Source organism: Pongo pygmaeus, chromosome 1 (genome assembly GCF_028885625.2).
Source record: "Pongo pygmaeus isolate AG05252 chromosome 1, NHGRI_mPonPyg2-v2.0_pri, whole genome shotgun sequence".
Classification (NCBI taxonomy): domain Eukaryota; kingdom Metazoa; phylum Chordata; class Mammalia; order Primates; family Hominidae; genus Pongo; species Pongo pygmaeus.
The window spans coordinates 135,243,550-135,270,538 of NC_072373.2; the positions used below are offsets into that span (position 1 = coordinate 135,243,550).

Sequence of the window (26,989 nt, forward strand, 5' to 3'; positions counted from 1 at the left end):
TTCCCCCAAAGAATGGCATTTGGCATTCCCCAAAGAAGCAGAATCCGCAAGTTATTTTTGAGTGATCACTATTGTTTCTGAACATCCTTATCAAAGCCATCTTCTATTTGTTCCTGGGGCTGTTTAGGACTTTCCTTTAGGGCAGGGTTTCTCACCAACATTGTGGACCAGATCTTCTCTGGGGCTGGGGCTGCCCTGCGCACTGAAGGGTGTTAGCAACATGCCTTGCCTCTCTACACAGATGCCAGGACGCTCTCCCTCCCCTCCCACAGACACGACAACACAAAAATGTGTCCACACATTGCCAAATGCCATATCAGGGGCAAAAAGTCACCTGGGGGGGCTGCTTGAGAACCATTACTTTAGACAAACGTTCAGGGGCGCTCTGGCTTCAGGGCGAAAGCCGGGAAACAAGTTGGATCTAGCTCAGAGTCTGCGGTTGCAAAGCCTGTGGGTGGGGCAGACGTGCTTAGGCACACATGACTGCCCTCTCCTGGATGGCTGTGTCAATGCAGGCAAGATCCCCTCATCACATGACAGTTGCTTTGTCTCTATGGACTGGGCACTACAGCTACTATCATGGGTAGCTAATGGGTGTTAATGGGAAGTAGACTATGGGTAGATCCCAAGATATGACAGATCTCAGGGGATGGTGGTGGGAAGAGCACTGAATTGGGAGAAGGCTTGGTTCCAGGCTCAGCTTTGAAATGTGTGACAAGCAATGTGGGCCACAGCTCTCTGATGGTGAAGATGAGAGTAGGCAAGATGAACTTGGGACAGTGATTACTGGCTTGGGCTTGAGAGTCACACAGGCTGAGAGTCACATCTCTGCACTGTCCCCTGAGCAACCTCGGGCAAATAGTGGGACTTTTTTTGAAATCTGCTTCATCACTTGAAATCGAAGAATAGTAATACCTACTTCTCACACCCTTGGTGATCTCGTCCTGTCTTGTGGCTTTTAGTGCAATACACATAGCTGCTATGAGTTAAGTATAATAAACAGGTAAGGCTCTTAGAATAGTAAGTGCAATAGGGTCAGCTACAGTGAGTGCCACACAGGGTTAGCTATAAATGAGATATAGGTAGATAGAATTCCAATTCTGAAATTAACTTACACATTTATTGAGCATCTACTCCATGCTGGTATTATGCTGGACCTCAGCTATTAGGAGGAACAATAAATGATGCAAAAAAAATCAGAGAGAGGATACCATCTGAGTTACTATCAGAAACTTACATGCTCCCATATTGGTCCATTAATTTCCCCTTCTGCACAACTGTTTTATAAATTCCCCCTTCAACCTTCAAGAGCTTCCTTCCCATCCTCACTCTCAGCCAATGATCTTACCTCCTGTTTCACCGAGAAAACTGATGCAATCAGAAAACCTCTGCTAGTGCCGACCACCTCACACCTAACCTGCTATCAACACAGGTCCATAATCTGAGTCCTCTCCTAGAACGTGATATTAATAAATGGCCCATGATCCTATGGCCACACTTCACCAGATCCCATTCTTTCTCACCTGTGTGAACATAACTCTTCAATAATTTTCACCCTCTTCATCAAACTCTTTCTCGCTATTGAATCATTCTCAACTATCTCCCATCTTTAAGAAAAATCTACTGTGGACTCTTTCCTCTTCCAGCTTCCTCCTCATTTCCGTTCCTTTTAACAGTGAAATTCCTCAAGACTGTCTATACTTACTCTTTCCAATTCTTTTCCTCCCACTTTCTCTTCACCTACTCCAATCATGGTCATTCAGTGGTCAATCCTCAGTTCTTCCTTTAGCGGCAGCACTTGCCACACTGGACCACGCACATCTCTGTGAAACCCTTCACCTGCATTCCAGGGCCCCACACTCCACCCTTTCTCCTTCGGCCCACTGGTCACTCCCTTTCAGTCTTCTCTGTTTGTTCTCCCTCATCTCCCGGGCATCCTGAAGTGCCTCAAAGCACAGTCCTTGGATTTCTTCCCTTCTCTATCTACATTCATTCTAATCTCATGGTTTTAAATACTATTAATTTGTTCCCAAGTTCCTAAATGTGAATCCTAGCCAGGACCTCCTCCACTAACTTCAGACTCAGATAGCTAACTGCCTACTTGACATCTCCATCTGGTGGTCTAAAAGACATCTCAATTAAAGCAACTAAAAATTAATTTCTGATCTACCCCTAAAATGCTATACTCAAATTCTTGCCCCATATATCAGTTTATGGTAAAGTTATCTTCCAGTTGCTCAGGCCAAAATCCCTCAGAGTCCTCTCCAACTCCTCTTTCATGTAACCAGAAAATTCAATTTGCTCCACCTTCAAAATAGATGCAGAATCCAATATGTCACACCACTTCCACCATTATGACCTATTCCAAGCCACCATCCTCTTCTTACTGAATCACTGCTATTAAAATGTAGTCAGGTCAAGATTTTATTCTGCTTAAAATCCTGTAAAGACTTCCCAACTCAGGTTAGAAGCCAAAGTTCCTCCAAAGGCCAGAAAGGCCCCAGGATCTGACTGTGTGCACCCTGACTCCCCTCTGAACCAAGCTCTCCCTCACCCACTCTACTCTCGCTGAATAGGCTTCCCTTGCTGTACCCTAGAACTCTGGCCTCTTGTCAGCCCCTGTGCCTGGGATGTTTCCCCTTGCTTTAGATGGTCTTATGGCTCTGCACTCACCTACTTCAAATCTTTCTGCATCATCACCTTCTCAGTGAGGCACCCCCAATCGCCAAATTTAAAATGACACCCTGCTCCCTCATGCATTTTCTATTTGTCCTTTCTGCTTAATTTTTCTCCATGCCACTTATCAACTTTTAAAGTACTATAACATTGACTGACTTATTTTATTTAAGGCCTGTCTCCTTCTACCCTCCAAATTGGAAGAAAAGCTGTATCTCCATCATTTTTAATAGGGTCTGACACACAGTAAATATTCAATAAATATTTGTTGATTGAATGAATGAATGGATATATCTTCCCCAAGTAATATATTCTATTAAAGAGATTTGGAGACAATTTTCTAGAGATCTTCCTTGAGAGCATCAAAATAATCTGATATTCATAGTGCAGTTAGCTGTAAGTCTGGATATTATTAGCAAGCTTTAAAGCATTTCAAAAGACTAAGGTGATATAATGATTGCTATAGATGGCAGTTCCTTATGGAAGGCAGTCCAGCTGGTTGGGATAATTCCCCAAGGGAAGCAGGCCTAATTTGGAGGGGTTCTACTTTCTAGCACATTCTGTGCACTTGGCCTTGTCCAGCAAACTGGCCCAAGGGTCCTGCCAGCTCCAGCCTGCTGACATTCATCCTGCCTGTGTCTCCCACTGGCTTCAGCTTCTGCTCTGACAGCATGAGGATTAGGAAAAAAGAGGAAAGTCTCATTGACAGGCAGCCTGCAATATATGAGTTCTTCATGTATCCATCTCATTTCACAACCATGACACTGATGTGATGTTATTCCCTGGGTCAGCACCCCTAACTGAATCCATTCAGGTATGGAACTGAGCTAAGAGACACAGAAAGAAAAAGGCATGGTCCTGGCCCTCACGTGTTCTTCCTCTTGTGGGATGACAATACATCTTGCTTTATTGTTCATAGCATTTATCACTAAGGGATGCATATTTCCTTATTCACTGCCTGTCTGCCCACCCACTAGAATGTCAGGCCTGGAGAGCAGAACTGCTGTCTTGTTCACTGCTGTATCTCAAGTACCCAGGGCATGTAGTGTGACTCCAGGGCTGACAGGGCAGGCATGAGATAAATAATTGTTGAAAGAATGAAGAATATAAAATGTGCAAGAAAAAAAATGGAGGAGAAATATCTGTGTATGGCTGAGAAATTTGTAGGAGATTTTCCAAGAAGAAGAATACTCAAACCAATCTTGAAGAATGACTAGTTTGGGGAAGCAGTTTAGGGGGAGAGTTGGGGTGAGAGTTGGGCAGGTGAGGGGATTCTAGAGGAAGATTCCAGCAGGAGCAAAGGTATGCAGATGTGCATGGAGACTGCTTTCCTTTGCACCTGCCCAAAGGGACCAGGAACTTCTGAAATGCAGGAGCTGTTTCAACTCTCTCCTGTGCAACCTCCCTTTACTCTTTTCCTAGAACAAGACTGGGCCACTAGCAGGCTTTTGCAAAATAACTTCAATTATCTTCTAGATCTCTGATAACTTTAAAAAAAGACAATTTTCTTCTAAATTGTGTTATTGAATGTGCCAGAGAAAGCAAAGAATAAACTACAGAGCTGAAGGTACTAGACGTTCCTTGGTCAACATTAATTCCTAACATAAAAAATACATATGGTCCCTTATTTGCAAAGCAAAGCTCTTGTCTCATCTCAGCCTCCTAACATCCTTGTGGGGCAACCTTACATCAGTTTTCCATTGCAAAAATGGCAAAAAGGAAGCACAGAGGCAGAGCCAGCCTGGGTTCTAGGTCATTTGATGGGAAACTTATGGAAAACCCTCTGTCTGACCCTGCTGCCTCCTTTCCAAGCCCACCCCTTTGTGTATCCCAAGTACATGGTGTATTCTGTGTGCGGCCCTGTGATTAAATCTTCTAACTGCAGCACAGACTTTGAGGGAAGCCCTCTCCCTGCCAAAATCCAATAAGGGCCTCTTCTATTGTATAGACTCTGGAGCTTCCATACCACCTTAATGACCACTGGGGTGACCAGGTCATCTGAGCTCTTTCCAACCCACCAGATTACCAAGTTTACCACAGTTTTCACTTTTTCCTATTGGATTTTAGTAATTACTGTCATATTGCTGGTAACAGACAAATCCCAATGGACTACTAAATGTCATTGTTGGGTGGTGCAGGATGGGGGCTTGATATGACTTGCTGAAAAAAAATCCCCAAACGAGTCAGAATTTGTCAACTAGTTAAAAGAATGATTAACAGTCATTAGAAAAATAGCACATCTGGGCAAAAATGATCAACCCAAGTTCGCTCCTATCTTTCTTTTTTTTTTAATGCAGTAAAAAATAGTATTCATTCAACCATCTGACACAACTTAAGCAATTATTTGTGTGGCTCACGCCTATAATCCCAACACCTTGGGAGGCCAAAGCGGGTGGATTGCTTGAGCTCAGGATTTCTAGACCAGCCTGGGCAACATGGCAAAATCCTGTCTCTACAAAAAAATACAAAAATTAGCTAGCCATAGTGGCACGTGCAGCCCCAGCTACTGGGGAGCCCCAGCTACTGGGGAGGATCGCTTGAGCCTGGGAGGTTGATGCTACACTTGAGCCTGAGCAACAGATTGAGGCCCTGTCTCAAGAAAAACAAACAAACAAAACCCAACAAAAAACAAAACACAAAAACAAACAAACAACTATTTATGTACTGAGGACGCCCACACACAAAGCCGGGCGCTAACTGAAGAGTGTGTCTGTCCCCGCTGAAGCTGCCTGTGGGACGTGGAATGAGACAATCGGGCACTGTGCAGCGGGCTCGCCACTCGATCACCTGGCGCCTCTTCATAAGAGGTGAAAGCGGCTCAGAGTCCCTCTCAAGTGTTAGCTGAGGCATCTTCTGAAGATCAAAAAGTGATGCAGCTGCTGATCTGCCCAGCCCCAGAGCCAGGCTCTCTGGCACTGGTGAAAAGGCCTCTGAGAACAAAGGGGACCCTGTGCACCTGGGGGGGCCACAGGCAGGTGGAAGGAGGGGACGGGTGATTTGGTTTCTATGATGCCTGACCCCAGCGGGGTAGGGATGGGGGGTGGTGGCTCTGGGTAGCACCGTCTTTCCTGAAAAGCCTAAAATCGACCTGCTCATAGATGCCTCCCATAGGTACAGGGCACCCAGTTTCCTTTCCTACCCCTTTACTGTTCTCGCTGTTTGCTGCTTGCACTGACAGTGTATCGTCACACTTCACTGTGTGATCCTGAGAGGTGGCTGCAGAATGACACGCTACCTTCAGCCCTGAAAAATAACCTCCAGGTCTTTCTGCGGTGGAGGCTACTAAGCCCTGGGCCCAACCTAGGCCTAGGCAGGGACACAGGCTGGCAGTTAAGGGGCACAGTCTGGCAGTTCATGCCCAAGTCGGCCTTGGGGCTTGTTCCTTTCTGACTTCACTGGCCTGGGCTCTTCCCTTGACCTCTGTGGCCAGGTCCTCTCCTTGTGCTGTCTTGACCCCTACTGCATCCCCCTTTGCCTCTTTCTGTATTTTCTGACCTGGCAATCTCCAGCCTGCTCTCTAAGAAGCCCTCCCTGACTTGCAGCATGGGTTACAGCCTTGTTCTGGTGTTCCCGTAGCTCCCCAGATTTCTCTGATCATCACATCCATCAACCTTCGCTGTGATCACACGTTTCATTGTTGGACCATCCTGCTTGACTGTAAGTACTGAGGGCAGAGAGTCGACCTCAATCCTGTTCCCTACCTCTCCCTAATGCCGTGCTCAGTGCCTCATCCCCACAGCGCCCACCAAATACTTCTGAATTAAATTAAAACCATCCCTGCTCCAAAACATCATGCGGTCTAGCCATAGACACAGTTCCCCTTATCCAGATTCACAGCCAACTAGGGGCCCCCAGGCTGGGCTGGCTGCGCCTAAGGAGGTGGGAAGATGAGGGTCCTTCACTGGTCCTGAGCCATATTTCCTAAGACCTCACTGTTTCTCTGGTGATTCTCTAGAGGCAAGGGTTCAAGCCCTACAGTGCTGCTGCCCAGGGCCACTGCCACCACCTCCATCACACCTCATCCCCAGCTGGCTCTAGCAGTCAACCTCCAGCCCCAGACACATTATGGGCACAGCCCACATCCACCAGCCAACTGCTGTGGTCCCTGATACAGCTTCATCCTGAGCAAACTTGAAGAGGCCTATTTTTTTTTTTTTTTTTTTTTTTGAGACGGAGTCTCGTTCTGTCGCCCAGGCTGGAGTGCAGTGGCGCGGTCTCAGCTCACTGCACCCTCCGCCTCCCGGGTTCACGCCATTCTCCTGCCTCAGCCTCCCGAGTAGCTGGGACTATAGGTGCCCGCCACCATGCCCGGCTAATTTTTTTGTATTTTTAGTAGAGATGGGGTTTCACCGTGTTAGCCAGGATGGTCTCGATCTCATGACCTCGTGATCCGCCCGCCTCGGCCTCCCAAAGTGCTGGGATTACAGGTGTGAGCCACTGCGCCTGGCCTAAAGAGGTCTATTTTTATTTCCTAGCTTTGGATCCCAGATGCAAGGGAGGTGTAAGGTAGTGGAAAGAGCGCAGGCTCCATTTCAAAGCTCTGGAGTCACAGCACATCATGCCTCCCAGCTGTATGACCTCCGGCACATGACTTCCTCAGAACCTCAATTTTCCTGCCTGTAACTTGAACATAACAATACCCACATCACACGGGGACTGTGATGCCTGGGGGACAGAACATAAGAAAGCATCCAGTACAGAGATTAGAATCTAGGACATTTTCAACAAAGGCTTGTTTCCCTTCATGCACCGGGGCCACTGCCCTCCCTTCTGACCAGGGCTGAGCCCACTTCAAGCTCACTAGAGGAAGACCATCCAATGCTGAGACTTCACTTGTCTCACGATATCTATTCTCCCCTCTTTTCTTGCTTATAGAACCTGTGATTTTTAAATGGTGCGTGGCTGCCCAAAATGAAACTACATTTCCTGGTGTCCCTTGCAGACAAGCGCTGCTATGTAACTGGGACCTGGCTGATGAGGTGTGGGTGGAAGCGCCACCTGTGACTTCTGGGAGGGGCATGCTCGCTTTCCTCCTTGCCACCCTTCTCAAGGTCGGAATAAGACATGGCAGTGGGAGCCTGAGCGGCCTTTCACTATGAGGTGGAAGCAAGGGCAGAGGCTGCAGAAGAAGAAAGTGGGTGCCTGCGTCCTTGAGCTCTAGGGAACTAGGCTGGCATGGATCCTTTCCGTGTGGACTTCATCTGTGTGACAGAGAAATTACCTTACATCCTACTTTAGCCACTGTTGTTTTGAGTTTTCTTTCACTTCCAGACAAACCTCATTCTGATGGATTATACCCCTTTGACCAATGTTCCTCCCTGGGTAATTATCAGAAGTTCACTGCAGGCCTTCAGCGAGCTTCCAGGGAGCCCCCAGTAGAAGACTGCCCCTATGCCCCTCTGAAGGTGGAAACGTAGGCCTCCAAGGGCCGTGCCTTCCAGGGAGCCTGCTGACGATCTTGGCACTGTGGCTTCAGTTAGCTCCAGAGGAGAAGGAAGGGGACTGAGTTTACTAAAAATCTATTATATGGCAGCTGTTCTTACTTATATGACTGGAGCCAGTAAGGGACAAGATAAACTTGAGAAAACGTTAAGGAACTGCATCAGTCTTGCTGATTTGACATCAGCTGTGGTCCTTATCTGTCTGGCGACAGTGTCAGGAAGCCACTTACTCTTTTGTACTTGAATCCATGTGTACTGAATTTGGGCCTTAAGAAAATCAAACAGAGGAGTTAGAAAACATCTAGACAGTGCCACTCAAAGTGTGGTCCACAGACAAGCTGTCTGATCTCACATTGTTAGCGAGATAAAAAGCTTGTGCCAGAATGTCGATCAACTGCATCACTAAGCACATTGTTTCTCAGCTGACATTGTTTTTTCCACAGCAAGACTTTCTCAATGAAGGAAGCAATGGAATGACGTCCATTCTAGCTAAGCTCCTTATCTGGCTTCAGACTGCACTCTGAATAGTGCTGCTTTAGAATATGCTTGCCCTGTTATGGAGCTTTACAAAAACATATACTAGGTCCTACCCCAAACCACATGAATCAGAATCTCTGAGGCTGGGGCCCAGATTACTGTATTTTAATAAAGCACCAAAGCTGATTCTGAGGAATAGCCCTGGTGAAGAACCACTGTGTGGATATGAAAAAAGGATGGAGGAGAGAATCTTGTCTTTTCAGGACCAAGGCATGTGAACTATGAGTTTGCTTTAAATGTACACTGGCTCTGCTGGGCATAACACTTTTTTTTTTTTTTTTTTTTTTTGAGACAGAGTCTTGCTCTGTCACCCAGGCTGGAGTGCAGTGGCGCGATTTCAGCTCACTGCAACCTCCACCTCCCAGGTTCAAGAAATTATCCTGCCTCAGCCTCCCCAGCAGTTGGGATTACAGGTGCACGCCACCACGCCCAGCTAATTTTTGTATTTTTAGTACAGACAGGGTTTCACCATGTTGGTCAGGCTGGTCTCAAACTCCTGACCTCATGATCTACCTGCCTTGGCCTACCAAAGTGCTGGGATTACAGGCATGAGCCACAGCGCCCAGCTGCATAACATATTTTTAATAGAGTCTTTCCTGGGTTCTTCTTTATCACCTACTGATTTGATAGGGGTTGGCAAATTACCTTGGATAAAATTTATACCTGGAGACATCTGGTAATATTCTTGCTGTTGGCCTTTCTTCATATTGTAGATTTTCCTAGAGCTTTCAGTCCTTACTGAATTTATTCTCTCATGAAACACAAACCCAGCTTCTTTAAAACCAATACAAAAGAGGTAAAAGAACTTCCCACTTTTCCCCATGACAGAGTCCCAAGCACCATCACTGCTGTCATCAGACACCTCTGGCTCAATGAGGGGTTAGGTGCCTACAGAAACAGGCCAGTGGTTCCAAAATGGTCTTCTGTGTATGACTCTAAGGTGATGGAACCCACACCCACTGTCCCTTACCTGCAGTTCCCAGGCTCAGCAGCACAGCCACCCAGAGGACCCAGAAGAAAATGAGGATGGCAAATGTCCACAGTGGCTGGAACAGCAGGAAGGGAGCACTGCTGATGGCTTTATTTGTGATTTGGAAAAGCTCAACTGTCAATTTTATTCTCTTTCTGAGAACAAAAATCAAGATGAGCAGCACTGCCTGGTGAGAAAGGGATTTAAGTAAATTACTTCCAAATAATGGAGAACTGGGTAGAGCTTAAAGCAAGCCCTACTATTATTATGACATCTCAGCAAACAGCTCTTTTAAGATTGTTACTCACTACTTTGTTATAATTTTACAGATGCATTCGCAAACACTAATTGAGCATCTAGTAAGTGCTGGCCCCTGGAATAGATCTTAATAGATGTAATAGCAAACAAGACACAGTTCCTCCGTAAAGGGCCTTGTAGTCTGCTCAGTGAAAAAGATAAAATGAGAATAAGGTCTTCTAATGTCAAGGAACTGTCTTATATCCTCCCCTCCACATCCCACAGAACCCAAGATATTGCAAAAGGCAAGGGAATATGAGTATGAGGCAAAACGACTCAAAGCCACGTTCTGTGCCTTCTTCTAGCTTTCCCATCCTGCATATAAACATTTACAAATCTCATATTAACGAAACAAACCATTCTGCACCACTCCATCCCCATCCAGCCACTGCTGTCTCTTACTGTTTTCATGGCCGAGCTTCTTGGCTTGTCTACACCCATCATCTGTATTTCCATACCCCAACTCGTTCTTCAACCACCCACAAACATCCAGACACCAACACTCTTTTGAAACGGCTCTCTCTGAAGTCACTTCATGTGACCTCCTGAATGTTAAATGCCATGGAAACATTCCATGTCTTGCTTGACTTCAGCATAGCATTAGATCCCTTGTCCACTCCTCTTTTCTCAAAACTTTTTCCTCCCTTGGCTTCCGTGATCTTTCTTTTAGCTCTCCTACTTCTTTAATTGCTGCTTCTTGAGATCTTCTGGGGGCATCTCCTATTCCTCTGTGCTTTCAGCATCTTTCCTAGATGCTGACAACCTCCAAATTAAAACCTCCAGCCTCACTTTCCTCTAGGTGCTGGAAGAATAAGCACATCAGTTATTGACAAGGCCATGGATGTCCTACAGTATGTCAAACTCAATTTATCCTGAGTCAAATTCATTATCTTCATACTAGAACCTCCTCTTCCCCCTGTATTCTTTATCTCCAGTGGCCCTAATTTTTCTGGACTTTCCAAGAGTAAGTTAGGTTCCCCTCTTGTGTGCTCCCATTTTATTCCACACTTACCCTATTGTACCATTTAACATATTCTATAAATGTTTTCTCGTCTGAATTTCCCATTAGATTAGGCTCCTAGAGAGCAGGGCCATTCTTATGGTCAAGGACTGGCAAAGTGCCCAGTGTAGTCTCAATCACCTCTGGTTCAGTTTCCTCAATACCTCTCATGCCATCCTTTCCTCTCTATTTCCACTGCTGATGCCACAGCTCAAGTCTCAGCCTCTTTCTTCTAGACTCCAATAACCTCATTAGCTTTCTGCATTCAACCTCCCTGGACAACTCCCCCCACCACCTCAATCCCTCCTCCAGTCCACAGCTAAGGGGACCTTTGTAAAGCACAAAGACAAAGATGGTGTTTCTCGGCTCAAAATCCATCTACGGCGCCCCAGTGCCTCTGGAGAAAGATCAAACCTATCATCATTGCAGATCAGGACCTTCCTGACATGACCCTCCCTGCACCTGCATCTCAGGCTTCCATCAAGGGAACTTCCTGCAAGTCACACCTCTGCCCATGTGACCTCATGCATGCTGTGCCCTTGGCCTGAGATGCTCTTTCTCTTCCAGCTGTGCTGGAGCGTTTCTGCCCTCAACAGTCAAGTGGAGGAAAGACAGTCAGATGACAGTGGATAAACTGTGCAGAAGCTGCTCCAGGATCTGGGAGCACAGCCTCTTGACCATGCAGGGAGGGGTGTCAGGAGAGGCCCGGCGAGACACCCAGAGGAGACCCTTCAGTTGTAAAGGCTGAGGAGGAACTTCCATCTGGGCTTTTCTGAGGATGAGTGAACTAGCTCTTCTAGCAACCGGAAATTGGTAAGAACTCACAACAAATGAACAGGAGGTGAGCTGGGACTCAATTCTGCCTTCTAGAGTAGCCCCTGTGCAGAACTCATGGACCCAGGTGAAAACAGCCTCTCTGCTCACACGGCCTCTCCTCTCCCTAACCTTGCCCCGGCCCTGAGATCTGGGTGGCATAAATGGTGCAGTGCACAAACACAAAGGGAGCCCTGTGGAGTGTAGACGGAGGAACTGGACCATCCCCAGCCCCCAGCCCTGCTCCTCTTCCCCTGTGCCCAGCCTGGGGAATGGGGAAGCCCTTTCATCTCCAGCCTCCTTTGCAGACTCTGTTGAGTGTCTGGCCTGGTCCCTGCCTGAGGCGAGAGCAACCAGGTGCTTTACTTTATTGTACCCTTGCTCCCTGGCACATTTTATGTGAAGATCACAAACCCAAAACCTCACTGTGGAAAGGAGAAAATGTGAAAACTACCACATATGGGAATAGAAGGATTTCCTGTGAGAGAATTTTGTTGGTGTGAGAATCTGCATTTGCTGCAAGATTCAATGGGCTTGTGGGAACCCCTGGCTGCAGCTGCTCCACAAAACAGTCAGTAACCAACACACCAGCAACAACAACTCTGGGTGACCCGAAGCCAGTGTGGGGCCCGCCCCAGGGCCTTGTGATTCGAGCCTTCCTAATGGCCCCTGGAGAGGGTCCTGAATGACATTTGGTTGCCAACCACCCACCACCAGTAACTAATACCTGCTCCCTCAATATTCTAAGTTGGCCTGTTTTCAACTAGAGAGTTCACTGAGGAGGCAGCAGGTTCTCTGAACACCAAAATAACCCAGTGGCCAGCGGGTTTGGAAACAAAGGGCTCTGTGTGCTAGAGGGCAGCGGAAGTTGAGCATACACTGGCAAAGGGGAGCTGCACCTCACAAACAGGGAATGGGAACCGCTGTAAGCCTGCCTCCACCCACCCACCATGCCCACCTTGTAGCCCCTCGGGGTTGAGAACAGTGCAACAGCAAGGATAACACAGTAGTCTCTGGGAGGTGGCAGAAATGACTTGGGAAGAACTAAAACCTTTTTTTCTTATTTTTGGAGGGTTTTGAATTATCCCTGTACAGGTATCTCAAATCCCAAGAAGGCACATTCTGAATCAAAAGAAAAACAAATTCTAGTTGTTTTTGGCTAGAATTCAATGATTTGGATTTCAGAGTTCTGGCTGGCTACCTGACTTACTGCTAGAAGAGCATTTCTTACCGTGATGCCTGTAGATACGATAGCAAACCCCAGCACGCACTTCATATTTTCCCTTTCTGTGTCCAATTCTATGCTGAGGTCATTGGTATAGTCATAATACAGCCACCATAAAACACCGCAGACAACTAGAAAAGAGAACAGTAGCAGAGCTCAGGGCACGCGCCATGAGATAACCTTTCCCCAGCACACAGAATCACACAGGAAGTCCAGCCACTGCCCACCAGCCGTGTGGCACTGCTCTGGCAGTGGGTCCCAAATACCCAGACCCTACAGGCAACTGCTGCCCTCTGGAGAAGCTGGGCAGAGCCAGGGCAACCCATAGAGGACCCACAAGTTCTGGGATGATGCTTGTTTTGGGATACCCAGGATGGTGACCCCAGAACACAGGCGCCTAACCCACAGGTTGGGTCTGGATGCGAGCAGGAGGAAAACCCCATGGACAGAATGGTGAGAGGGACAATGCCAGAGCTCACTGTCTAAATGTTTCAAGCAAGCTCTGCTGGTGATGACTTCTGTGGGAGCCTGGATGTTGGCTGCTCACCCACAAAACCGGGCAAATTTACATGGCCTGTGGGAATCATGAAGTCAGAAGCTCATTTGGAAGATGCCCTGATGCTGCACGTACTCCACATTTAGGTACAAAATACCACCTTATGCCATTATCCACAGTAACTATAGGAAGGTTGGAGTGGACAGGAAGAAACATCCCTCAGAAGTCATTGTGCCTGTCCTCCAACACAGGGCTACAGGGCTCTAAGTTGCTGAAGGCAGAGCTGATGACTCAGGGGAATGAAACATGACAATCACATCAGTTTTTGAAAATTAAAATATAGTCATCCGCTGCATGATGACATTTTGATCAACAATGGACTGCATATATGATGGTGGTCCGTGAGATTAATAATACTGTACTTTTCTGTGTTTAGATGTGTTTAGATACACAAATACTGACCATTCTGTTACAGCTGCCAACAGTATTCTGTACAGTAGCATGCTGCGCAGGTTCGTAGCCTAGGAGTAATAGGTTATACTATGTGCCTGGGTGTGTAGTAGGCTCTACCATCTAGGTTTGTGTAAGTGCACTCCATGATGTTCACACAATGAGGAAATTGCTGAGTGATGCATTTCTCAGAACACATCCCTTCCTGTCATTAAGTGACATCTGACTGTACCCCACACCAGTTGGTAAATGGCTGCTGCCTTGAGCCTCCTGCGTGCCCTTGTCCCTCGGACCTCTTTCCCAACAACTGCTGGTGAGATCCACAATCCAGCAACCGCGAGGGAAATATGGGCACAGTACAGGGTCTCCAGGACTCTGCTTCCATGCAGGCCTGTGTGTCTTCCGGCTGGTCAGAGCCTTTGCATGACAACTGTGGGCACCCATGTGCCAATGGGTGAGGTGCGCGTTCAGAAGAAATCCTTTAAAATGCTCCCAGTGGGTACTGTGATTCTCTTTTAACGTCATGGATACAGGATCACGCTATTGGAAAGCTCATCTCAGGGGCAGCATAGCATAGCAGAAGAAACAACAGATTTGGCTGGATGTGGTGACTCATGCCTGTAATCCCAGCACTTTGGGAGGCAAAGGTGGGCAGATCGCTTGAGCTCAGGAGTTGGAGACCAGCCTGGGCAACATGGCAAAACCCCATCTCTACAAAAAATACAAAAATTAGCTGGGTGTAGTGGCATGTGCCTGTAGTCCCAGCTACTTGGAGGGCTGAGACAGGGGGATCGCTTGAGCCCAGGACGTTGAGGCTATAGTGAGCTGCGTTCGCGCCACTGCACTCCAGCCTGGGCAACAAAGTGAGAGCCTGCCTCAAAAAAAAAAAAAAAAAAAAAAAAGAAGAAAAAAGAAAAAGAAAAGAAAAGAAAAAAAAAAGATTGGTCATTAACTTTGCACTGTCTGTGAGACACAGCAACTTCCATCGTCCTCCCTGAGGCCAAGTTTTCTCATTTGTAAAGTGACGGGGCTAGGTACTCTTTAAGACTCCATGTAGCTAGCTTAAAAATGCCAACTTTTAAGTTCTATACTTAATGGAAAGGTTTTTCATTTAATCGAAAAGAAATCAGTCAAGTAGAGAAATACTTACACAACAATCCCAAAATAACCAATGAAATGAAAATGTGAACCAGAAGGGTGGTGATGAATCTGAAGGTAAACATCATGGCCAAAGACAAGGCTGAAAAATTAAGCAAAACACATTAACCTCAATAGCAACAAAGGGTAGGGGAGATGATGGTAGCACTGCGATGACAAAACCCTCCAGAACAGTGACGGCTGAGGATAGTATTCAATCTCTAAATATCTTGGGATATCTACTAAACACTAAATAAAAATAACAAGGTATACGTGGGGCAGTCTCTGATGCACCATTCAATCAAGTGTGGTAAGCCTGTCTCTGAAAGTCCTAGTATTCTTCTCAAAAATAAAAAAAATTTGGCCGGGCATGGTGGCTCACGCCTATAATCCCAGCACTTTGGGAGGCTGAGGCGGGTGGATCACCTGAGGTCAGGAGTTCGAGAACAGCCTGGCCAACCTGGCAAAACCCCATCTCTACTAAAAATACAAAAATTAGCCGGGCATGGTGGCAGGCACCTGTAATCCCAGCTACTCGGGAGGCCGAGGCACAAGAATCACTTGAACCCGGGTCGCAGAGGTTGGCAGTGAGCTGAGATTGTGGCACTGTACTCCAGCCTGGGCAACAGAGCAAGACTCTGTCTCAGTAAAAAAAAAGACAGAAAGAAAAATTTTTTTTATAGCAATATTATTCTCAAATGCCCAAATCTTTTTTTCTTACAAGTCCAAATGAACCATTTAAAATTCTTATCACACTTAAATCTTTTGACTTCACACTGGGCTTATGTAAAGTTCTAACTTTACATGTTCTAAGGTACTCTTATTAAATATGAAAGATTAATAATGTCTTTAAAATGAAGAATTTAAGATCCTAACCATGAAATAAGCTGTATGTACTTTTTTCGACATAGGAAATCAGGATTGCATCTAGATCAGAGTTACGTTTAGTAAGGTGGGTTTTGGGATCACACAGATCTGGGTTTGAGTCTTAGTTCTGCCACCTCTTCTCCTAGGTGTGCAACACTGGCCAAGTCCTAAACCTCTCTAAGCCTCAGTTTCATCTCCTATGAATGGTACTGGGATTCTGATGAGGTTTTAATGAGTGAAGAATAAGTACAATGCCTGGCACATGGTAAATGCTCAGTAAACGACAGCTGTTAATACCATTATGACTCTAATAAGTACATGACAATGTCCTTGCAGGGACATTAGGTCATTATATATCAGGAATAACCTGAGGTTTTTTTGTTATATATTGTAACCAAGCCAGTATTTGGGAGTCAAAGCATCTTGTTTGAGTCAATTGAAGTCATTTTTAGCCTAAGTAAGAAGTCTGAAAGTCATAATAGTGACTAGTTAAATATCCCCAAGCATTCAGGAATTAGGAACCTTTTAGTAATGAAATTGTGGAAAACTCAATTTGTTAACTGTTAGAAATATGTTAACCTCTGACCAAAGAGTTTCTCTCTACCAAGAGGTTTGCGGGCTGCCACTGGAAAGCGAGGAGTCAATAGGCTCTTACCACTGTCTAAAGGGGCAGAGTGTATTAACCTGTTCAAAGAGAAAGTTGGCTCTTGATTTCAGCCAACTGAAACATAGAAAATGGGAACTCAAAAGGTCAAGAGTGGGTAGCTGCTTCCAGAAATGCCCAGAGAAGGCTCAAGGCCTTGACCTGTCTACAACCCAAAGCAGGTATGTCCCTTAGGGGATCAGGATACAGCAGGCCCTTGCAGTCTGACTCCATTTAACATGGATGCACACATGTCCTTGCCCTGCTCACCAAGCAGCTTTCTGATCTGGCTAACGTACAGGTGGAGGCATGTTTGGCCAGAAGACATGGTTTCTGGTTACCCTGACAGTTGTATTTTTCATGTCCCATCCACAAATTGGCAATCTGCTTTATATACCCATCCCCAGTGAGGAACAGACACTAGGACATGGTCAGTATATCAAGGCAACCCTACCCACCGAGGCTTTCTGCCAGAGGGCCAGCTGTTCCTCTATTCTTATTGCCCCCATCCCACTTAAATCTGAAACACCGAAAATATCTATTAAAAAATACAGAGTTTTATATTTAAAACAAGAGGCTAATTTTCATTGTACAACATATATAAAAGTGCTAGGAACTTTGGCATTCCATAAACAACTACTAAAATTAACTTAACTGAGAATTACCTAATGCGAGGATACACAGGCCAAGGATTGTATCTCTTCCCGACATGATTCCACTTAGAATTCGGTGGAGGGTGTCAACATCATTTATCAAAACAGATGCAAATAGGGAGTAGCACTCAGGTGTTTGAGGGACACATCGGTTAAATAAGGGAAATGACTTGCTAAAAATAGAAAAAAAAGATGGCAAAAATGTTTATTTAACATTTATCTTTAAAAGATGTCTATTTAACATCCTCAATAACCAAAAAAGCTTAAGAACTATAGTAATAGAGAGGGGTCTAGCATGCCATTTGCAGAGCACACCTTAGAAAGCCAGGCAAGTATGCTCTGCTACATCGATTAGTTGACGTTCTGAAAAGGAAGTTGATTATGGGAACTCACAGAAACCAAAAACCTAAACTTGGGGAGCAACATTTTTAAAAATAAAAATTGCACATATTTAAGGTGTACAATGTGATGTTTTGATATATATAAACTATGTGAAATGATTGCTACAGTTAAGCTAATGAACGCATCCATAAATTCCCATAGTTATCATATTTTGAGAACACTGGAGATCTGTTGTATCAAATTTCAAATATACAGTACAGTATTATGAACTATAGTCACCATGCTCTACTTTATATATCTAGAATTTATTCATCCTATGTAACAGAAACTTGTATTCTTTGACCAATATCTCTCATTTCCCCTGCCCGTATCCCTGATAACCACAATTCTATTCTCTGTTTCCATGAATTTGACTTTTTTTAGATTCCACACACAAGTGGGATCATGCATGGGATTTGCCCTTACGTGCCTGGTTTATTTCACTTAACATAATATCCTCTGGTTCATCCATGTTGTTGCAAATAGCAGGATCTCTTCTTTTTTTAAGACTAAATACTACTCTGTGGTACGTGTACATATACTATGTTTTATTTATGGGGAACCACTTTTTTTTTTTTTTTTTTTTTTTTGAGACAGGTTCTGGCTCTGTCACCCAGGCTGGAGTACAGTGGCTTGATCATGGGCCACTGCAACCTCCACCTCCAGGTCTCAAGCTATTCTCCCACCTCAGCCTACTGGGTAGCTGAGACTACAGGCACATGTCACCACGCCCAGCTAATGTTTGCATTTTTTGTAGAGACAGAGTTTCACCATGTTGCCCACGTTGGGCAACATGAGCTCAAGCGATCCACCCACCTTGATGTCTCAAAGTATTGGGATTACAGGCATGAGCCACTGTGCCCAGTGGGAACCACATTTTTCACTCTTCTGTCTTAGCCCTTCTTAGACACAAACTACCAACTCCAACAAAAGAATTTTATTTCTGTAAGGAACTATTAGGGATGTGAACTGGATGAGACAGAAGCTGTGTTAAGACACTATTAGCTTAATTCCGTCCTGTTTAGGAAGGCATATGAGGCTTGAGAGCGTGGCTATGAACAGTGGGTGCTCAATAAATGGAGAGTAAATGTATGATTGATGCTGCAGTTGATAACTGCCTTGGTTATCAACCAGATGAGAAAGTTGACCTTTTTTTAGCCCCTTCCTGAAATGTAAAAAAGCCTAGAAATATGCATTCTAATGAATCTTCATGAGGCCACTGATACCTTCACAGGGTCCTGTTCTTCTTTCTTTCCATGAACCCCAAATGGTGGAAATAATCCCAACCAAAGACGTGTCAAATTATCTTAAAAGCTGCTCAAAACCCAATCACCAATCATTTTGTGCAATGTATAAGAATGAAACGAAGGAGAACCCAAATGTTAAAAGATTTCATTGCCCTGAAGAAAAGAAATGACTTCCCAAGCTTCTAATGAAGCACAACATAGAACACGTGGAAGAATCTTTCTCCAGAAGTCTCAATATTACAGAAACAGTTCCTGAGTCACTGGATAGTGGTTCAAGAGAAGAGTAACACAAATGGTATTTTTTGTAATTACATTTTTGAAGGGGTAATACATTCACATGGCTTAAATTCCAAAAGGCACAAGAGACCAAACAGCAAGAAATTGCCTTTCCTTGTCCCTGAGCTACTGAGTACATTTCCTCACAGGCACCCATGATTTTTGGTTTCTTGCAAACCATTCTAGAGACTTTTATTAGCATATGTAAATATCATAGGAAGTTTAAATGGAATTTGCGGCTGAGCTCAAAGATAATAAAAATTCTACTCCAAAATGAGACCCCAGACTCCCCCATTCAGGGCATGCCAAGAGAGGTGGGAGAAAAGTGGTTAGATTATTCTTAAACCCACATCCACGCTGAGAGCATAAAAGAGTTGGAAGTTGATAAGCAGAGCATTTTTAAAAGTAAACTTTAAATTTCTGAATGATTTTAGAGTTACAAAAAAATTGTAACGATGGTAGAGGGTTCCTCTGTGTATCCTTCACTCACATTCCCCTAATGTAAACGTCTTACATAACCACAGTATATTTGTGAAAATTAAGATTTAACATTGTCACTAAACTACTAACTAAACTACAGCCTTTATTTGGATTTCACCATAACATCCTTTTTCTATTCCAGGATCTAATTCAGGATAGCACATGGTATTTAATTGTCATGTCTCCTCTTTGGTCATGACAGTTTGTGTTTTTGTAGAGACAGAGTCTTGCTATGTTGCCCAAACTGGTCTTGAACCCCTGAGCTCAAGCCATCCTCCCACCTCTGCCTCTCAAAGTGTTGGGATTACAGGTGTGAGCCACTGTGCCTGGCCTGTGACAAGTTTCTTAGTTTTTCCTTGTTTCTCGTGACCTTGACATTTCTGAAGATTCATAGTCAGGTATTTTGTAAAATGTCCCTTAATTTGTAGAATTTCTCTCATGTTTCCTCATGATTAGACTACAGTCAACAGGTTTTTGGGAGCGCACCACAGAGGTGAAGTGCCTTTCTCATAGAATCCTATCAAGGAACATGACAACACTGGTGAAGTTGACTTTGATCACCTGGTTAAGGTGGTACCTGCCGGGTTTCTCCATGTAAAGTTGTTATTTTTCTCTTTTCCCTCTCTATCCTTGGAAATGAGTCACTAAGCCTAGCCCACTCTCAAAGGGAGGGAAATTTCACCTCTTGGAGGAAGAAGTAAAGATTTATCCCTTTCACTGGGAGCAGTGGCTCATGCCTGTAATCCTAGCACTTTGGGAGGATGAGGCGAGTAGATCACTTGAGGTCAGGAGTTTGAGACCACCCTGACCAACATGGTGAAACCCCATCTCTATTAAAAATACAAAAATTAGCCGGGTGTGGTGGTGTGTGCCTGTAATCCCAGCTACTCGGGAGGCTGAGGCAGGAGAATTGCTTGAACCTGGGAGGCACAGGTTGCAGTGAGCCGAGATCGTGCCACTGCACTCCAGCCTGGGCAACAGCGTGAGACTGTTTCAAAAAAAAAAAAGAAAAAAAGTATTTATCCCTTCTCCCCATTTATTTATTTATTCAATTATTTATTTATATCAGTATGGCCTCATCAACATTTATTCTTTTCTTTGGGTTATAATCTTAATTGTGTTATTCAATCTATTCCAGCTTTGGCCACTACGAGGCATCTGTGTCCTTTTGACAAGACCCATTCTTCTTTCTTTCTTGAGCACTTCCTTACTTTCTGATGCTACAGGATGATGATACCAGACGTAGCTGGTATTTTCCTTATCCAAGTCCTAGAACCTGCCATTTCTCCAAAGAACCCTTGAAGATCGATGATTAGAAACCATGATCTGGGTATTGGGTATGGTGGGGTATTACTGATTCTAGGCCTTATAATCGATTCTCGTATGTAATTTCAGAATTGCTAACCATTATACTGTATTGTTTAGGGAATTTTTAAAAAATGAAAAAAAACAATTGTTAACCAGTAGCTATGTGATAAACAAATGTACTATCTGGAGTACAGTGTTTATGTACAGTTCCTTTTGTCTTTAGCTTACAGTATCTAGTCACAAAGCTGTTTTCCAAAGTTACTCACATCAGCTCCTTATTAGTAATTTAATTTGTCACCCTCTACACTCTATCCTAAGATCCTGACATCTTGATTTTAATTTTTATTTGCATATAGTAAAATCTACTCTGCACAGGTGATGACAAGTACAGAGAATCATTAGAAGAGTAATTTTTGAAGAGTTGAAAATTTTTTTTTTACTAGACTTGTCATGTAACTCCATCCCCACTCCCAAGGGGAAGAGGGTGAAGGGTACTATTCCTAAGTCAGATGAGAAGGGTTTCACGGAAAACTCAGAGCGCTTAGGGAATCCCCTGGCTTAAGGTCTGAGCCACTCCAAGAAATCTGGAGGGTGAGCGGCTTTAACAGCAGAGCAGAGAGCTACAACTGGGGAGTTAAGAGCCCTCAGGGCATCTGTCAGGGCAAAGGGTGCAGAGGGCTTCCTGGGGTCTAGTTGTGGGCTGCATGTGCACAAGTCCCAGTGATGGGGTGCCACTGATCGTGTCTAAGACAGCCCTGTAGAAGGCTGTGGGGACCCTGGCAGAAGGAGCTGGAAGTGGCTGCTCTCTGAGGTAGCTAATTAATGCCTCAGGACTGAGGAAAGCCTCTCACATGACCAGCCAGAGCACAGATGCATTAGACTACATGAAAGGCACTGCAGCTGAAAGAGCCCCAAACAACCCAAAACATGCCCATGAGGGAAAGAGCTGGCCGGGACATCTCCCAAGCCCAGAGAATGCTGGTGCTAGTATCAGACAAGTAAATGTGTTCCTGCTACTCTTTTCTTCCTTCACTTTTGCTGCACCAGCCCCTTAGACAAAACCTGTTTGAGCAAGCTGGGAGAGGAGGGGAGGAATAAACAGAGGAGAAGAGCAGTTGACTACAGCCTCCTTCCTGGACTGTGGCCTTCCCACTTGCTCCTGGGCCAAGTGTGCAGGGGGCAGAAGTTTGAACCTCCAATCAAGTGAGAAGTTTATCACATTGGGCTGAATATTTTTTAATTTTTTAAAAAAATGTTGAGACAGGGTCTTGCTCTGTCACCAAGGCTGGAGTGCAGTGGCATGATCACAGCTCACTACAACCTCAAACTCCTGGGCTCAAGAGTTCCTCCCATCTCAGCTTCAGCTAGGACTACAGGCATGTTCCACTATGCCAATCTAATTTTTAAATTTTTTGCAGAGACATGGTCTCGTTATGTTGTCCAGGCTGGTCTTGAACTCCTGGCCTCAAACAATCCTACAGCCCTGGCCTCCCAAAATGTTGGGATTGCAGGCATGAGCCACTGTGCCTGGTCTGGGCTGAACATTTTAATTATTGAATTGAAAGTGTCTGTTATAACTTAAAGTGACTCAGTATGTATTACCTAAAAGTTACCAGAGAAGCCTTGGGAATTGCCTGTGTTTTTATTTAGGGGCAGAAAAAACTAGTCCCACTGAATAAATTTAAAGAGACAGAGAAAGACAAAAATTAAATCGCTTTCTGACCACATCCTGTAAGTCATGCTTGATGTAATGGTTATACAAGCAAATATATACCTAAATGTATATATTTATAGGTTTATATACACTTATAATTCCACTTTTTATGCAAAAGACAGTATACTGCACACTGTTCTATTATTTGCTTTTTTTTTTTAAACTTAATACACTTCAGAATGTAAGGAATTCCTCTTATTTTTACTGAGGCAAAATTTATATACAATGAAATGCACTGATCTTAAACATAAAATTAGAGACTTTGATAAACATATACATCTATGCAACTACCACTCCTTTTGAGATTTAGAATATTTCATTAGCTGGGGTAGGGATGCATCTTTTTTTTTAGATGGAGTTTCACTCTTGTCGCCCAGGCTGGAGTGCAATGGCGTGGTCTTGGCTCACTGCAACCTCCACCTCCTGGGTTCAAGTGATTCTCCTGCCTCAGCCTCCCCGAGTAGCTGAGATTACAGGCGCCCACCACCACACCCAGCTAATTTTTGTATTTTTAGTAGAGATGGGGTTTCACCATTGTTGGTCAAGCTGGTCCTGACCTCAGGTGATCTGCCCACCTCGCCCTTCCAAAGTGCTGGGATTACAGATGTGAGCCACCACACCCGGCTCACAGGGATGCATCTTTAGGCCATGGCCTGAGGTTTCTTCACCACTTCTGCTTTTCTTCTTCCCATTAGCAAAGCCACTCAAACTTGCAGGAAGTCATTGGGTAAGCTGCCTGTATATTTAGATCACCATGTATATGGAATTCAGCTGAGCAAACCATGCAGTGACAGGCACAGGCACCTATGTGGGAGGGTAGAACTAGAATTTACTGCGGGGAAGATACCCACGCCTTTTAGATTTTGAATACGTGAGGGACTCAAAATACATTACCATGTTGAACACCAAAGTGAAAAAAGATCTATTTGCTTGTTATCTTCTGCAGTGCTTTTTCACTGCTCTTAAAAGCTTATACGTAGGTCCACAAACTTCTTGATATTTAGCCATTACTCTAAAAGGGTACATTATACCTCACATGACCGACAGAGGAGGAAGAAACAATCAGTTCAGTCAAAAAGAAGTATTTAGAAAATGTTCTTTGGCCCTATAGCCACCCTTCTCATGTTTTCCAGCTTTTCAGTCTTGGCACTGCTATTCCATGATAAATATGATCATTTTCACCTTAAACAAACACTTGCTTGTGCAGGAAAAGGGAATGGAGCCCTTGAGGCTATTTCTCTCTCTCTTTCTGTCCAAAAAAGGCCACTCAGTCAAGGGTTTTGTCTTTACTTGAAAAGTTAGTATTGGAAACATTTGCATTTAGGGTGAAAAGGACTAGGGCCGGCTTGAGAGTGAGAAGAAATGGTGCTATTATGACACAGGGTACGGAGACTTTTTCTCCCAGCTTGATGTGAGTCTAGGAAGGCCACTCACCAGTCAAAATAAAACCAAGTCTTGACTCAAACACAGACGCTGCTTGGGTTTGAAGGCCAGCTTTTCCATTTGCTGCATGTATGACCTTAAACCTCTCTGCATCAGTTTTCTCAGTTGTAAGATAGGGATGAAAACAATACCTACAATATAGACGTTTTCTGAGGCCCAAATTATGTTAAGGGTTTAGAAAAGTATCAAAAGCTCAATAAATGTTTGCTATTATCATCATAAGTATCAAGATATAAGCTTCCTGTGGAATTACGGTTGCCATCCCATTTATAGTAAGAAGAGAGTTTATCCAACTCTGGTTAAATTACAACCTTAAAAATTCCATTCTCTTTCAATTCCGTCTGTAGTTACATCTACAGTTACAAATTGTGTTCTTAAAAAAGTCCTCCTCTCCAAGTGCTAGAGAATTTTCCTTCCACCTATTGCTAAAACATTCTAGTTTTTTTTTTTAAATTGGGTTCAGTATGTTTCATTAAGATGTGTTTACGATACCTTACATTTTACCAGAATGTAAAATATCATCAACACATTTACAATTACCAGAATTTTAAAAATAAGATATTATAGGCCAGGCATGGTGGCTCATGCCTGTAATCCCAGCACTTTGGGAGGCTGAGGTGGGCGGATCACGAGGTCAAGAGATCGAGACCATCCTGGCCAACATGCAGAAACCCCATCTCTACGAAAAATGCAAACATTAGCTGGGCGTGGTGGCGTGTGCCTGTAGTCCCAGCTACTTGGGAGACTGAGGCAGGAGAATTGCTTGAACCTGGGAGATGGAGGTTGCAGTGAGCTGAGATCGCACCACTGCATTCCAGCCTGGGTGACAAGAGCAAGACTCTGTCTCAAAAAAAAAAAAAAAAAAAAAAAAAAAAAAAAAAAAAAAAAAAAAATTTATAGAAAAATGAAATGGGTATTCTCCTCAGCAAATAGTTCTCTCCTCCTTCAATTACAACTTGGAGTATTTATTTTTGAAAAGAATATCACAAAATGGCTATTTTCTGCCTCCAATGTGATTAAAACCTACTCAAGTCTTTTTGTGTTTGTGAGCACCTGCTAGTTCAGCATTTTTCAAGCTTCACTTGCAACCAGTTAGAAGACTATGAAATACATTATTTTTAAAAAGGCAACAGAATAGTAACTAAGAGTGTGAATCATATGTAATAAGGGTAAATGTTGTTTTGTGAGATTTCTAGTTTTGTTTTATATACGTAAGGACATATGAAGGTATGTGCATACAGGAGTTGGGATGTAATAAATTTCTTACTGTAAGTCCCAAACAAGAGTTCAATAAACACCATCCTAGAGGATTGGAATAATGCTTTGTTTTAATTAAGTCATCATTATTTCTCAGTGATTTTTCAGAGAGGTCTCCTACATTGTAAACACACTCACATTTTTCAAAAGAATGACAATTCAAAATCAATACAAGTTTTCCTTTAGTACATCTCAGCATCATAATGGTGGCAATAAACACTCATTGTATGTTTCCCCTTAGCCTTCTCAAAGGTGTAAACATGAGCCATTCGCCATGGCAATGCAACCACTGCTCCACCATTACAACTTTATTCTACAAATATTTGTAAGGTGCCTACCATGTGCCAGGTAGCACACTAATTTACAGGGGTGAATAAGACCTTGCAAGGAGCCCACCAAGTGTACTCTTGATAAGGACCTGTGCTTTCTGTTTTCATTGAGAAGAAAGGTGTGGTGATCACTTGGCCTTGTCCATCTGGTCTGTTTCTTATGAAGATATCTAGAGCAACAAAAACTAACAAAGTCTAATTATGATAAAAAGCCAAAAGTAAACGATTTCTTTCTTTTTTTTTGAGACAGAGTCTCGCTCTGTCACCAGGCTGGAGTGCAGTGTCGCGATCTCGGCTCACCGCAACCTCCACCTTCTGGGTTCAAGTGATTCTTCTGCCTCGGCCTCCCAAGTAGCTGGGACTACAGGCACGCACCACCACCCCCAGCTAATTTTTGTATTTTTAGTAGAGATGGGGATTCACCACGTTGGCCAGGATGGTCTCCATCTCCTGACCTCGTGATCCACCTGGCTCAGTCTCCCAAAATGCTGGGATTACAGACGTGAGCCACCACGCCCAGCCAAAGTAAATGATTTCTACTTTGCAATAAATAGTTGGAGTAGAAAAAAATACACACTAATTTATAAAATCACCGTTAGTAATAATTCATATGTTACTTCTTGCTAGCTGTAGTGTTCTTTGAAGACTACGTGTATTTTTATTGTTTGTTGAGTTTTCTCCTTATTTAGCCTGATTTCTAATCCACTGTCCATACGCATACTGCAAATAGTCCCTCCATGTTTTTATCCCTGGCCTCCATAGACTGTAAGCTCCCTGCAGGCAGGGGCTCTTCTGATATCTCCTTCCCACAATGCCTAGAAGAGTAACAGATGCACACCAAGTACCCAGTAACTTTTGTTTAGGGTTAAGGAAAAAGTATGGAAGCTTTTACCTTGGAGGAACTGGTAGCCTGGGACACAGTGAGTCTGCTTTTGGACTGTGGGTGTAGTTGAAGGAATTCAAACTATAAACACACAGGAAGGACCCTGGAAGCAGAACACACAGACATTATACCTTCTTTCCAGGTGAGTCAGTAAGGAAACCACAGCCGTGTTACCAAACCAGAAAGGAGAAAGGATCAACTACAAGGTCTATGGGTGACAGAAACACAAAAGTAATAGGCATACAATCTGAGGTCTAGTGAGGGCCTCTCTTCCTTACTTTCTCTTCAAAACCCCAAATTCAAAACTAAAAGTTATATGATTGGTCCTAAAATAATCTGAAGCATATTTGAAAACAATTTCTTGTAGAAGCTTGATAGTTTAAACCTGGCTTTGCAAATAATTTTTAAAAATCTGGCAAACCATTTCTCAGGCAGATAAAATTCTAAACAGTGGACCCAGTACAAG

The 26,989-nt window shown here is 44.0% G+C and overlaps 1 protein-coding gene across 11 annotated transcripts in view; it reads right to left on the reverse strand.

Moving 5' to 3' along the window:
- Window positions 1–26,989, reverse strand: part of SLC44A3 (solute carrier family 44 member 3) — a 74,578-nt gene that overhangs the window by 39,720 nt on the left and 7,869 nt on the right. For all 11 annotated transcript variants that reach the window (XM_054446688.2, XM_054446697.2, XM_054446642.2 and 8 more), the window contains exons 5-9: window positions 26,533–26,626; window positions 17,218–17,378; window positions 15,056–15,145; window positions 12,966–13,090; window positions 9,625–9,811 (exon numbers count right to left, since the gene is read on the reverse strand). In XM_054446688.2, coding sequence (XP_054302663.1) covers window positions 9,625–9,811; window positions 12,966–13,090; window positions 15,056–15,145; window positions 17,218–17,378; window positions 26,533–26,626 — 657 coding nt within the window. The remainder of the gene's footprint in view (window positions 1–9,624; window positions 9,812–12,965; window positions 13,091–15,055; window positions 15,146–17,217; window positions 17,379–26,532; window positions 26,627–26,989) is intronic.